This window comes from Lutra lutra, chromosome 1 (genome assembly GCF_902655055.1).
Source record: "Lutra lutra chromosome 1, mLutLut1.2, whole genome shotgun sequence".
Taxonomy (NCBI): Eukaryota; Metazoa; Chordata; class Mammalia; order Carnivora; family Mustelidae; genus Lutra; species Lutra lutra.
The window spans coordinates 197,611,361-197,626,723 of record NC_062278.1 but is presented as its reverse complement, the minus strand read 5'-3'; the positions used below and the strand labels follow the sequence as shown (position 1 = coordinate 197,626,723).

At 35.8% G+C, this 15,363-nt stretch overlaps 1 protein-coding gene and 1 non-coding gene across 7 annotated transcripts in view; one reads left to right on the top strand and one right to left on the bottom strand.

Annotated features, from left to right (window-relative positions):
- Positions 1-15,363, bottom strand: part of DNAH12 (dynein axonemal heavy chain 12) — a 224,768-nt gene that overhangs the window by 152,427 nt on the left and 56,978 nt on the right. For all 6 annotated transcript variants that reach the window (XM_047691438.1, XM_047691441.1, XM_047691430.1 and 3 more), the window contains 3 exons: positions 3,318-3,503; positions 2,327-2,527; positions 169-363 (listed from right to left, as the gene is read on the bottom strand). In XM_047691438.1, coding sequence (XP_047547394.1) covers positions 169-363; positions 2,327-2,527; positions 3,318-3,503 — 582 coding nt within the window. The remainder of the gene's footprint in view (positions 1-168; positions 364-2,326; positions 2,528-3,317; positions 3,504-15,363) is intronic.
- On the top strand, positions 11,132-11,235 carry LOC125089846 (U6 spliceosomal RNA). Its single transcript, XR_007124076.1, has one exon. It is a non-coding gene; the product is annotated as a U6 spliceosomal RNA (small nuclear RNA).

Genomic DNA, 15,363 nt, shown 5'->3' with positions numbered 1-15,363 from the left:
AGTAAAATTATCTTAATGCTTTGCACTTTCTTCTATTTTTCTGAACTTTCCAGTTTGTATACAATGAGCAGATTTTGCTTTTGTAATCAGAAAAAAAAAGAGCCAGATGCTTTTGAATAACCACAGTTAAAGGTTCCCTTTATTTGTAAGAGAAAATAAAGACTTCACCTTTGGATCTTTTGCACAGAACTTCATGATATCTCTCCAATGTCTGTCTACTGTCTGAAACTGACGCCCTTCTTCTGGCATCTGTTGCATGATATCCTCAGAACAAAATATGGGCTCCAAGTACAGCCAGTGAGCTTGTACTTTTAACCATTCATCAATCGTTTCTTGTATTCGAATCAAGCGGTCCTCCCAGGCCTTAATGAAAAGCACACCGTACTAAATTCCAGTTATTAAAGAAAAACCATAAATTACAACAAGGAGGAACACCTGGATGGCTCAGTCAATTAAGTGTCTGCCTTCGGCCCAAGTCATGATCCTGGGGTCCTGGGATCAAGTTCCACATGAGGCTCCTTAATCAGCGGGGAGCCTGTTTCTCCCTCTGCCTGCTACTCCCCCTGCCTATGCTCACTCTCTCTCTGACAAATAAATTTAAAAAATATTTTTTAAAAATTACAGCATGGAATATTTACTTAAAATTTACTGTTATTTTTAAATCAATGCCAAGCAGCTCAAGGTCATTTATGGGTATCACATGGATTTAGAAAAACCCTAGGAAGTCCCAGGTTTTCCTAAGTCATTGGAACTCACCATAGGAAATGACTATAGTTATCTAGACCAATTTCTTTATCTTTAGGGAATTATTCCAAGCTTGAAAATCATCCAGAAATGTCCTGCTGTACACCAATGGTTATCAACCCGGGGGCTATTTTGCCTTCCACCCCAAGGGACATTTGACAATGTGTGGAGATATTTTAATTTGTCACAACTGAGGGGTGAAGGTACTACTAATATTTCATGGGTGGAAGCCAGGAACACCGCCAAACTTCCTAACATGTAAAAGACAGCCCCCACGACAAAGAATTATTGAGCTCAACATGTCATTAGTACCAGGTTGAGAAATCCTACTCTACATTAACACAACTTTGAGGGGGGCAGGGGGAGGGACAAGGAAACAGGTCCCCTTAGTCTCATAGGTCTTCTAGAATTGACAAGATATTTCACTAGCTGAAGATCATTATACAATTTCTTTTGTTCTTAAATATATGGCCTATATTCTATGTGTCAAGAAATTAGGTCTCTTGTTTTTATTGTTTTAAAAGCTCTTAGAGCTTTTAAATTTTTTCATGTAAATTCTCTCTTGTTAAATAAGAAAATTCTACAGAAGACATAATATCTTATCAGAAGAAGCAGACCAGCTTGGTTCATGGGAAAATGTGTAGCATTATGTCCTTTTGAAAGAACACCACTCCATCTTCTCCAAATTACTGAGAGCCAAGGTCTTCTATGGAGGACTATTTATGTTCAAATTAAAACCAGACTACCTCGGTTTGAATCCTAGTTCTGTCAATTATTACCTGGGTAAATGTGGGTAAATTACCTATCTTCCTATGCCTTGGTCCTTATCTCTGAGTACAGATAACATTGCCCATCTTGAACACCTGTTATGGGGGTTAGATGGTTTAATAAATGTAAAGCCTCTAGAGTAGGGGCTGTAAATATCAAGGGAAGCATCCATTTGTTGTCTGTCTTTTCCCCCATTTTATATAGCCCCCAGTTAGAATTTTGATACTAGCCATGATGCTATTATTATAATTTGTGTTTGCTTTCTGTATCTACCTATATCAATTATAAGAATATGAAATAATCTTATAGCCTCAAATATAATTTGTTTTGATATCAAGTGGGCCATAATTCATTAGTTATTCTAAAAGACTCTAAAGCTTAATGTTTACAAATATAGCTAAAGTATAGTATATAGAACTTCATTACAAGTTACAAAAATGAAACAGTGTCTAGACTATCTAAAGTTAGAATCAGTAGTACCAACTGTTTTCCTTCCAAGTCTATCACTGTCATTGGGGAAAGTTTTTTTTTAACTTTATTTTATTTTTTCAGTGTTCCAAGATTCATTGTTTATGCATCACACCCAGTGCTCCATACAATATATGCCCCCCCCAAGTTTTTTTTAATAAAAAATTTGTTCTTTTCAAAATTATTAATGTCTCAGATCTATTCTATAAGGTTTCACATTAATTTTAAATATCTGTTCCTGTATGTCACCAAATCTATCCAACAAGCTGACTTATTCCCACAAGAATACATATGTAATAAAGTAACAATTTTTATAAATGACCAGAAGTTATCATATTTAGCATACCTTGATCTCTTTTTCAAATGGTTTGATGAAAGGTGAGCCTCTCATTGTCTGAGTTTTTATAATTTGATCATCAAGGAGAGCCTGAATCTCATCTACTGAAGAAAGAATAGAGACTCCAGTATCACGATATGGACTTATGTGAAAAGCAATGTCATCCCAGGTTCCCATCATTGTGTGCAGGGCTTTCTCTAATGAAAATTCCTAAAAGGGAGAAAAGGAGAAAGAAGGGGATGGCAAAGAAAAGTCTCATATACTGTATCGACTTGCCCTGGTAAATTCAGTAAGCATTGGATGAATTACACGGTCATTTTCTTAGTATAAGACACTGTAACTCTCTTTAGGTTAAAAAGGTTTCTCAAACAGTTTAAAAATTCCTAAGAAAAATAGTGTAATTTTTAAAAAATTCACTTTAAGAAAACTACTACTGTCAGTATTAAAGTAGACACTAGGGGCGCCTGATTGGCTCAGTGGGTTAAAGGTCCTGCCTTTGGCTCAGGTCGGGCTCTCTGCTCAGCGGGGAGCCTGCTTCCCCTCCTCTCTCTCTGCCTGCTTCTCTTCCTACTTGTGATTTCTGTCTTTCAAGTAAATAAATAAAATCTTTATAAAGTAGACACTAGACTAAAATACGTGTTGAACTTTCTGTGAAGTAGCCTTTCTATAAGCTATAGTCTGAAGATACTTCCTGTATATTTCAAGAACCCTATAGGCCATACTTATTCTACTAGAATACACACACATCACATGACACACAGGCACATGAAAAAGTCAAAGGAGCCATTTCTAGTCTGGATTTCCTACGAAGAAGTAGTATAAAAGTGTACACTTCATGGGGGGAAAAAAGAGTGGTCTCCCATTGTGTTCCTTCATCTCCTCCCACTACTATACAGTACTATACACTCAACCCCAGCAAAAACTATGATCATTTGATTAACAAACTCACCACATAAATGATCTTTCAAATAAATGATTTTTGGTTGATCTTCATATTTACCTTGCTTGCACCTGCACTTATCACTTCAAATTTTTCCAAGTATGGTGTAAGGTTTAATTTTAAAATTTTTCTCAATGTAGTTCCAGAGTCTGGAGTCAAGTCATAGCCTACGATTTCTGATATCTGCTTCCAGTGACGAGGTCTCATTCCTGGGTTGCACAGGATAGAGACAGTAGGGATATAATCCTAATGATGAAAATATAAACAATAATGAGTCTCTCTTGACTGCCATGCACACATAGATTTTATAGATAAAGCCTCATTAGTGTAAAGATTACAGTTCTTGAAATTATTTGACATATTTGATGAGTCCAGTCAAAATCCTGATTATATTTTAGAGGAGAAGGGAAACTAACAAAATGATTCTAAAGTTCACCTGCATAAATAAACATTTAGAAATAGCCCAGAAAATTTTAAGAGCAAAAAAGGAGAGGGGTAAATAATCTATCTGATATTAAACTATATGATTAGACTATGTTAATTAAAACTATGGTATTATTATAGAAACACAAATTATTCTATATATTATATGTAGAAACATGTAACATAATATATAGTTATAAATACACGCATATATACACATAACATAAAAGGGGAAAAAGTCTGCACCAAAATGCCAATATGTAACTTCTGTTTGGAAGTGAAAATTAACTACCAAGTGAAAATACCTAGTTTATCATTCTTGATACTGACATTAGAACATTTTCTTTATTTTTTTAAAGTTCTTTTTATTATTATGTTCAATTAGCCAAAATATGGTACATCATTAGTTTTTGATGTAGTGTTCAATGATTCATTGGTTGTGTATAACATCAGTGCTCATTACAACTCATGCCCTCCTTAATTTTCTTTAAAATCAAGAAGAAGATAAACATATCTATTATTGCTACTTCTAATGAACACTCTATTGAGTCTCCAAGCCAGTGAAGTAATATAAGCAAATAAAAGTTATGGGGAAGAGAAATTTAAAAAGCAAAACTACCCAAAGAAAACAAAAATATGAATTCAAAAAGATATATGCACACCATGTTTACTTTCAGTATTATTTACAATAGCCAAGACATGGAAACAACCTAAGTGTCTATCAACTGATGAATGGAAGAGGATGTGATATACATACAATGGAATATTACTCAGCCATAAAAAAGAATAGGATCAGGGCCCCTCGGTGGCTCAGTCAGTTAAGCCTCCAACTCTTGATTTTGGGTCAGGACATGATCTCAGGGTTGTGAGATAGAACCCCAAAGCACACTTTGTGCTGGGCATGGAGCATGCTTAGGGTTCTCTCTCTCTTCTTCTCCCTCCGTCCCTCCCCACCAACTCATGCAAGTATGTATACTCTCTCTCTGAAAAAAAAAAAAAGAATAAGATCATATATTTGCAACATGGATGGACCTAGAGGGTATAATGGAAAAAAAAAACCTGACATTGTTCGCAGATTATTATCTATGTACAATGACTGGATATTAAATTAATATAAAGAAAATTAAAAGAATTACTGTATATAAGTCATTACTGTATATAATTAACAAAAAGATCAATTTACAATAGCAACAATAAAATAAAGTACCTAGGGATAAATTTTGTTTAATATTTTAAAGTTTAGGGGCACCTGGGTGGCTCAGTGGGTTAAGCCTCTGCCTTTGGGTCATTCTCAGGGTCCTGGGATCAAACCGTGCATTGGGCAATCTGCTCAGCAGGGAGCCTGCTTCCCCCCTCCCTCTGTCTGCCTCACTGCCTACTTGTGATCTCACTCTGTCAAATAAATAAATAAATAAAATTGAATTTTTTTAAAGTTTATTTATATATTTTTTAGTAATCTCTACACCCAACTTGTGGTTCACACCCACAACCCTAAGATCAAGAGTCACATGCTCTTCTAACTGAGCCAGCTAGGTGCCCCTACCTAGGGATAAATTATGCGAAAACTGTGCAAAGCTATTTTGGAGAAACCACATAACTTTATTAAAGATGTTAAAGAAAATCTAAATACCATGCAGTGATAGATTCATTATCATATAAGTGACAAAGGATTATTACCCAGAATATATTATTAAAAATCCCATAAACTAACAATAAAAACAACAGAAACAACCACTAAAACAAATATGACAAAAGAGTCAAAGGGCATAAATAGACATTTCACAGAAGAAGAAATATGAAATGTAAGTACTTTGAGGGATTTTTGTTCATAAGACTACAAGTAGGAAAATCAATGAATTAGGTAACTAAGCAATGATATATAGCAGTGAAAATAAAGGACTACAGTCATTCCCAAGACATGGATGAGTTTTAGAAACATAAGGCTGAGTGAAAAAAAATCAAGTCATGTAAGACTACAAATAGATGATATATTTGTATAAATTGTTACATACAAATGTGAGCAAACAAAAAAAGAGGATTACAATTTATGACATACTTATCTTCAAGGGGGCTTAAAGGGTTTAAGATAGGGAAGGATTACACAGAGAGAAGCAGGAGTATTGATAATCTTTTAATTTTAAAAAATAGGGAAGGATTCATGCATGTTCATTTTCTTCATAGCTTACAAATATGTAACATATATTCTTCAACTATTAGATAATAAAAATGTGTTAACAAAGAGAGACAGAAAAAGAACACTTATCTTTTCCTGTTCCCATTCCAATTCAAAGCCCAACAAAATCATACTTATACTTCTGGTCACCTCCTTAGTAAAGCCTTATCTGTTTTTCAAATGACAAAATTAATTGCTCCATGCCTTTTTCTTTCAAAGGATACTGCTATCCTCTACCCATGAATTTCTCATTCTGCCTCCTATTACCAGTTGTTTACAGTCACTTCTCTTGCTATATTGTGTTCTCTCTGAAGGACAAAAGTCAATTCATGTGACCTGTACAACAAAAATATTGAACTAGAAGACTCTAATGTCAATATCCAAGCCACTAATTATGTGCAAAAAAATTATAAAAAGACATTTAGATTGAAAAGAAAAACATAAAACTAGCTCTATTTACAGGTTACATGATGCTGTATATAGAAAATTCTAAGGAATTCAGTTTTTAAAATTTTATTTTATTTTTATATTTTACATTTGTCAAAGAGAGAGCACAAGGAGGGAGCAGCAGGCAGAGGGGGAAGCAGGCTCCCCACTGAGCAAGGAGCCCAATGCAGGACTCTATCCCAGCACCCTGGGATCATGACATGAGCCGAAGGCAGCCACTTAACTAACTGAGCCACCAAGGTGTCCCTTAATTTTATTTTTAAGTAATCTGGACACCCAATGTGGGGCTCGAACTTACAACCCTAACATCAAGAGTTGCACGCTCCATCGCTTGAGCCAGTCAGGTGCTCCACTATGGAATTCATTTTAAAACCATTAAAACTAATAAATGAATTCAGCAAGGTTGCAGGATACAAGACCAATATATAAAAATCAATTGCATTTCTATAAACTAGCAATAAAAACGCAAAACTGAAAGTAGAGAAAAAAAATCTCACATATGATAGCATCAAGAAATATAAAATAGGGATGCCTGGGTGGCTCAGTTGGTTAAGCCACTGCCTTTGGCTCGGGTCATGAACCCAGGGTCCTGGGATCAAGTCCCGCATTGGGCTCCTTGCTCGGTAGGGAGCCTGCTTCTCTCTCTACCTCTGCCTGCCACTCTGCCTGCTTGGGTGTGCTTGCTCTCTCTCTCTCTGACAAATAAATAAATAAATAAAATCTTTTAAAAAAAAGATAAAATAGGAGTAAGTCTAATAAAAGAAATGCAACACTTGTAGACTGAAAATTACAAGTGATTATTAAAAGAAATTAAAGAAGCCCATCAACAGATGAATGGATAAAGAAGATGTGATATATATAATGGAATACTATGCAGCCATAAAAAATGAAATCTTGCCATTTGCAATGACATTGATGGAACTATAGGGCATTATGCTAAGCAAAATAAGTCAATCAGAGAAAGAGAATTATCATATGATCTCACCGATACGCAGAATTTGAGAGGCAGGGCAAGGAGTCATGAGGGAAGGGAGGGAAAGATGAAACAAGATGGGACTGGGGACAGAGACAAACCATAAGAGACTCTTAATCTCAGGAAACACACTGAGGATTGCTGTAGGGGATGGGGGTGGGAGGGATGGGGTGGCTGGGTGATGGACATTGGGGAGAGTATATGCTATGGTGAATACTGTGAATTGTGTAAGACTGATGAATCACAGACCTGTACCCCTAAAAAAATACATTATACATTAATAAAAATAATTTAAAAATAAAGAAAGTAAGTTTAAAAAAAAGAAGACAACGACTAAATAAATGTAAAAATACCTCATGCTCAGATACTGGAAGAATTAATATCATTAAGACGGCAGTACTTGCCAAATCAATCTAAAGATTCAATGCAATCCCAGCTTCCTTTTTTTTTTTTAAGGTTTAAAACATATTTTAATAAATTGATGCTGCATTATTGTTCCATTTCTCCAAAAAATTCCAAAGGTATCAGGGACAAATAAAATCCGGTACAAGTAAAATATGCACAGCATAACTATCTAAGACAGGCACACCTAAGAGTTACTGACCTATATTCAGTATACAGTAACATTATCCCCAAATTTGTATTAGATCAAGAAGAGCTGTGAACGACAATATCATAGCCACAAAGGGCTTATTCCTCGGTTGTCCTTATCCAAGGAAAAGATGGAGGAAAGATTTTTCTTAAAGATATAATAAATGAAAATCTCTAAGAGATTTCATGTCTGCCTTAGTAATTATTCATGGATTAGGCAACCATTTTTTAGATATGACACCAAAAGCACAAACAACAACAAAAAAATAGATAAATGAGACATCATCAGAATTTAATACTTTCGTGCCTCAAAACACATCATCAAAAAATTAAAATACAATCCACAGAATAAATGGGAGAAAAAATTTTATATATATATATATATTTTTTTTTTAATTTTAATTTTAATTTTTTTTTTTTTTTTGAGAGAGAAAGAGAGAATATGTGCCTGGATGCAAATGGCAGAGGACAGGCAGGGGGAGAAAGAGAATTTTTTTTTTAAGATTTTATTTATTTATTTGACAGAGATCACAAGTAGGAAGAGAGGCAGGCAGAGAGATAGGGAGAAGCATGCCCCCTGCCGAGCAGAGAGTCCAATGTGGGGCTCAATCCCAGGAACCCAAGACCATAGCCTGAGCCGAAGGCAGAGGCTCAGCCCACTGAGACACCCAGGTGCCCCAAGAAAGAGAATCTTTTTTTTTTTTTTTAATTTAAAAGATTTTTTTTTTATTTGACAGAGAGAAATCACAAGTAAGCAGAGAGGCAGGCAGAGAGAGAGGAGGAAGCAGGCTCCCTGCTGAGCAGAGAGCCCGATGTGGGGCTCGAACCCAGGACCTGGGATCATGACCTGAGCCGAAGGCAGCGGCCTAACCCACTGAGCCACCCAGGCGCCCCAAGAAAGAGAATCTTAAGCCAGCTCCATACACAGCCTGAAGCAGGGCTCAATCTCATAACACTGAGATCATAAACTGAGCTGATATTAAGACCCTGGTGCTTAACCAACTGAGCCACCCAGGTGCCCCAGGAGAAAAATTTTTAATTCATAAAGGACTTGTATTTACAATATACAAAGAAACCCCACAATTTAATAATAAGAGAAAAATAACCCAATTTAAAAATGGACAAAGGATTTAAGCAGATATTTCTGCAAAGAAAATACACAAATGATCAATAAGCACATGAAAAGATGCTCAATATCTTTACTCATTAGGTAAATATAAATCAAAACCACAATAAGATACCAATTCATACTCATTGGGGTGGCTATGCTCAAAAAGACAGACAAAAAAAGTGTTCACAAGGATGTGGACAAATTGGAAACCCCATGCATCGTTGATGGGAATGTAAAATAGTGCAGCCATTTTGGAAAACAGCTTGACAGTCCCTCAAAAAGTTAAACACAGAATCACCATGTAACCCTACAATTCCACTCCTAAGTAATACCCAAGAGAAGTGAAACATGTCCACACAAAAACTTGTACATGAATATTCTAATGGCATTATTCATAAGACCTAAAAAGTGAAAATAATGTAAACGTCCATCAAGTGATGAATGGATAGATGAAATGTGATATACCCATATAATAGAGTATTATTCATCAAGAAAAAAGAATGAACTATGATATATATTACAACACTGAAGAACTTGAAAACATATGCTAAGTGAAAAAAGCCAGTCCTAAAGGCCATATACAATGATTCCTTTATATGAAATGTCCAGGGTAGATAAATTCAAAGAGACACAAAGTAGATGAGTAGTTGCCATGCTCTGGGAGTAAGAGGAAATGGGGAGTGACTTTTAATAGTTAAGGGCTTGGAGCACCTAAGTGGCTCATTTGGTTAAGCATTTGCCTTCAGCGTGGGTCAGCAGGGAGCCTGCTTCTCCCTCTTCCCCCTGCTCGTGCTTGCCTTCTCTCTCTCTCTCTCTCTCTCTCAAATAAATAAGTAAAATCGTGTTTTTAAAAAAATTCTATTTATTTATTTGACAGAGATCACAAGTAGGCAGAAAGGCAGGCAGAGAGAGAGGAAGGGAAACAGGCTCCCTGCTGAGCAGAGAGCCTGATTCGGGACTCGATCCTAGGACCCTGGGATCATGACCTGAGCTGAAGGCAGAGGCTTTAATCCACTGAGCCACCCAGGCACCCAATAAGTAAAATCTTTTTTAAAAAATAGTTAAGGGCTTACTTTTTGGAGTGATGAAGATTTTCTAAAATTAGATAGTGGTAATGATTGCAAAACTCTGAATATTCTAAGAAGCCACTGAATGCTTTAAAAAGTGAATGTTATGATATGTGAATCATATCTCAATAAATTTATTGAAAAAAATACAAGCTAGTAACAAAGAAAAAACAGTAAGCTAATGATAAAATTATAAGTATATAATGATACATTTTTTTCAAGTCAAAAGCAATCAACCAACATTATCCAACACTAACCTTGTTTCTAGCACGTTATAGGGCACTGGTTCCCCAAACTTTTGGTTTCAAAACAGATGTTAATAAAAATTATATAAAACTTGGGAGAAAAAAGCAAAAAAAAAATGGTAGGTGGTATGTCCTTTTAATGTCATCTCAGGTACAGGGCCACTTAAGGAAAATTTAACTATTTAAAGACTAAATTTATTTAACTGTTTATTACTCAATGTCCCAGACTTTGCAAAATAAACAACTGGCAGATTTTTGTTCAGTAGAGATGCAAGTAATTTCTGTTAAATAAAAAGGTAACTCCAAATGTTACGGTTTATAGTTCTGTGTGACATTAACCAGTTTTAGATCAATACTAGCAATCTTTTTCAAACATTCCTTTATTAAATTGCCCATAAATACTCAGTTCCTCAACTACTCTTTGCAACAGACTTAACACCTAACTGGTTCTCTCATTAACTAATAAATAGAACAAAATATATGATATGTGTTTATTTTTATATTTGTACATAGCCATGTTTCCATTGTTTGCAAATAACAATTTAATAAAGTAGATTTTTTAAATTAGAGGATCATAGATTATCCAACTTTTCATTTTGGTTAGTAAGGACTTTGTTTTTAACTTTCCATTTGTTATCGTAAGGACTTTGTTTTTAACTTTCCATTTGTTATCGTCATCATGTGTCTTTGCTTACTCATACTTCCCAGCATTCATCAGAACTTGTTATAACATAACAGGCCCTCAATAAGTATTTGTTAAATAAGTGAATTATTAACACCTAAAAAGTAGAAAGGATATGCTCTCAAAGTGAAAAAAATTTAGCTTTATTAAAAATGTATTATTGTGCTCACTTTGGCAGCATATATACTAAAATTGGAACAATAATGAGATTAGCATGGCCCCTGTGCAAGGACGGCATACAAATTCATGAAGAGGTGAAAGAATGGGAGAAGCTGAGTGTAACACAACCAGCTGTGTGGAGAGTACTTCAATAGGGGGCTGGAGAGGAAACAAACCCCATACAACTGCTCAGCAAGTCCTAATGACATAGCAAATGTCAGGCTCAGTTTTAATCACTGGAGACAGGGCAGTGAACAACACTAAATCATTATATAGCCCTTATTCTTCGATTTTGCCATTTACCAGTAAAAACTTAATCATCAACCATGATCCATTGCAGTGGCGTTTATTTTAAAAGGGAAAAAGTACCTAGAGGTACGGGGTGGCTCAGTCGCTTAAGTGTCTGCCTTTAGGCTTAGGTCATGATCAAGGGTCCTGGGATGCAGCCCCACGTCAGGTTCCCTGCTCAACAGGGAGTCCGCTTCTCTCTCTCCCTCTGCCCCCCTCCCTGCTAAGGTGCTCTCTCTCTTGCTCTACCTCTCTCTCTCTAATGAATATAACTTTTTAAAAAAAGATTTTTATTTATTTATTTGACAGAGATTACAAGTAGGCAGAGAGGCAGGCAGAGAGAGAAAGAGGGGAAGCAGACTCCCTGCTGAGCAGAGAGACCGATGCGGGGCTCGATCCCAGGACTCTGGGATCATGACCTCAGCCGAAGGCAGAGGCTCTAACCCACTAAGCCACCCAAGCACCCCTCAAATGAATAAAACTTTTTTGAAAAGAAAGAAAATAGAAAAGATAGAACTTCCCATTTGTTTCATAAGGTCAATATAATCCTGATACCAAAACCTGACAAAGACATTACAAGAAAATTAAGATCAATGTCCTTCTCTCCTCAAGAATCCTCAATAAAATGTTAGCAAATAATAAACTATGAAAATACTAGAAGAGGGGGCGCCTGGGTGGCTCAGTGGGTTGAGCCGCTGCCTTCGGCTCAGGTCATGATCCCAGGTCCTGGGTTTGAGCCCCACATCGGGCTTTCTGCTCAGCAGGGAGCCTGCTTCCTCCTCTCTCTCTGCCTGCCTCTCTGCCTACTTGTGATTTCTCTCTGTCAAATAAATAAATAAAATCTTTAAAAAAAAAAAATATTTTTTTTTTTTTTTTTTTTTTTTTTTTTTTAGAAAATACTAGAAGAAAACATTATCTTGGAATAAGGAAAGCATTTCTAGCTATAATTTAAAATTCAGTACACTAAGGAAAAGAATGGGGGCACCTGACTGGCTCATTTGGTGGGGCATGAAACTCTTGATCTCAGGGTGGTGAGTTCGAGTCCCATGTTGGGCATAGGGATTACTTAATTTTTAAAAAAAGGAAAAATAATGAAAACTACATTAAAAAAACCCTTCCTTTTCCATTAACTATGGAATAATAAATCTAAATTCAAATAAAAACTTAAAGCGGCTTCTGCAAGGATGCGCCTGGATGGTTCAGTTGGTTAAACATCCAACTCTTAGTTTCAGTTCAGGTCATTATCTCAAAGTGGTGAGATCCAGCCTTGAGTAGGGCTCTGTCCTCAGCAGGGAGTCTACCTGAGATTCTCTCTCTTCTTCTTCCTCCTCTGTCCCTCCTCCTCTGCCCCTCCCCTTGCTCATGCTCTCTCTCAAACAAAATAAAATTAAATAATAAATAAATAAATAAATAAATAAATAAAAATCTCTTTTTAAAAAAGGCTTCTGTAAGACAAGAGCCGTGATAAAGTCAAAAAACAAATAATATTTGCAAAACACATAATAGACAAAGCTTAGTCTCTCTAATATATATGTGTTTTACATATAATAATATATATGTGTGTTTTAATGTCCTAGGAAATTAATACATCATAGAAATATTAATATAATATTAATATAGAAATATAAATAAGATTAATATATATTATATCCTAGAAATCAGTAAGAAAAAAAACAATAATTCAATAGACAGACAATGATAAGACCCAACAGTTCACAAAGAAATACAAAACATTCTAAAGAAACACATCGACAATAACACAATAATAGTAGGGGACTTTAACACTCCCCTCACTGAAATGGACAGATCATCCAAGCAAAAGATCAACAAGGAAATAAAGGCCTTAAATGACACACTGGACCAGATGGACATCACAGATATATTCAGAACATTTCATCCCAAAGCAACAGAATACACATTCTTCTCTAGTGCACATGGAACATTCTCCAGAATAGATCACATTCTCGATCCTAAATCAGGTCTCAACCGTTATCAAAAGATTGGAATCATTCCCTGCATATTTTCAGACCACAATGCTCTGAAGCTAGAACTCAATCACAAGAGGAAATTTGGAAAGAACCCAAATACATGGAGGCTAAACAGCATCCTTCTAAAGAATGAATGGGTCAACCAGGAAATTAAAGAAGAATTGAAAAAATTCATGGAAACAAATGATAATGAAAACACAACGGTTCAGAATCTGTGGGACACAACAAAAGCAGTCCTGAGAGGAAAATATATAGCGGTACAAGCCTTTCTCAAGAAACAAGAAAGGTCTCAGCTACACAACCTAACCCTACACCTAAAAGAGCTGGAGAAAGAACAAGAAAGAAAGCCTAAACCCAGCAGGAGAAGAGAAATCATAAAGATCAGAGCAGAAATCAATGAAATAGAAACCAAAAAAACAATAGAACAAATCAATGAAACTAGGAGCTGGTTCTTTGAAAGAATTAATAAGATCGATAAACCCCTGGCCAGACTTAATCAAAAAGAAAAGAGAAAGGACCCAAATAAATAAAATCATGAATGAAAGAGGAGAGATCACAACGAACACCAAAGAAATACAGACAATTATAAGAACATACTATGAGCAACTCTATGCCAACAAATTTGACAATCTGGAAGAAATGGATGCATTCCTAGAGACATATAAACTACCACAACTGAACCAGGAAGAAATAGAAAGCCTCAACAGACCCATAACCAGTAAGGAGATTGAAACAGTCATCAAAAATCTCCAAACAAAGAAAAGCCCGGGGCCAGATGGCTTCCCAGGGGAATTCTACCAAACATTTAAAGAAGAACTAATTCCTATTCTCCTGAAACTGTTCCAAAAAATAGAAATGGAAGGAAAACTTCCACACTCATTTTATGAGGCCAGCATCACCTTGATCCCAAAACCAGACAAGGATCCCATCAAAAAAGAGAACTACAGACCAATATCCTTGATGAACACAGATGCAAAAATTCTCGCCAAAATACTAGCCAATAGGATTCAACAGTACATTAAAAGGATTATTCACCACGACCAAGTGGGATTTATTCCAGGGCTGCAAGGTTGGTTCAACATCCGCAAATCAATCAATGTGATACAACACATTAATAAAAGAAAGAACAAGAACCATATGATACTCTCCATAGATGCTGAAAAAGCATTTGACAAAGTACAGCATCCCTTCCTGATCAAAACTCTTCAAAGTGTAGGGATAGACGGCACATACCTCAGTATTATCAAAGCCATCTATAAAAAACCCACCACAAATATCATTCTCAATGGAGAAAAACTGAAAGCTTTTCCGCTAAGGTCAGGAACATGGCAAGGATGTCCGTTATCACCACTGCTATTCAACATAGTACTAGTCCTAGCTTCAGCAATCAGACAACAAAAGGAAATCAAAGGCATCCAAATTGGCAAAGAAGAAGTCAAACTATCACTCTTTGCAGATGATATGATACTATATGTGGAAAACCCAAAAGACTCCACTCCAAAACTGCTAGAACTTGTACAGGAATTCAGTAAAGTGTCAGGATATAAAATCAATGCACAGAAATCAGTTGCACTTCTCTACACCAACAACAAGACAGAAGAAAGAGAAATTAAGGAGTCAATCCCATTTACAACTGCACCCAAATCTATAAGATACCTAGGAATAAACCTAACCAAAGAGACTAAGAATCTATACTCAGAAAACTATAAAGTACTCATGAAAGAAATTGAGGAAGACACAAAGAAATGGAAAAATGTTCCATGCTCCTGGATTGGAAGAATAAATATTGTGAAAATGTCTATGCTACCTAAAGCAATCTACACATTTAATGCAATTCCTATCAAAGTACCATCCATTTTTTTCAAAGAAATGGAACAAATAATCCTAAAATTTATATGGAACCAGAAAAGACCTCGAATAGCCAAAGCAATATTGAAAAAGAAAGCCAAAGTTGGTGGC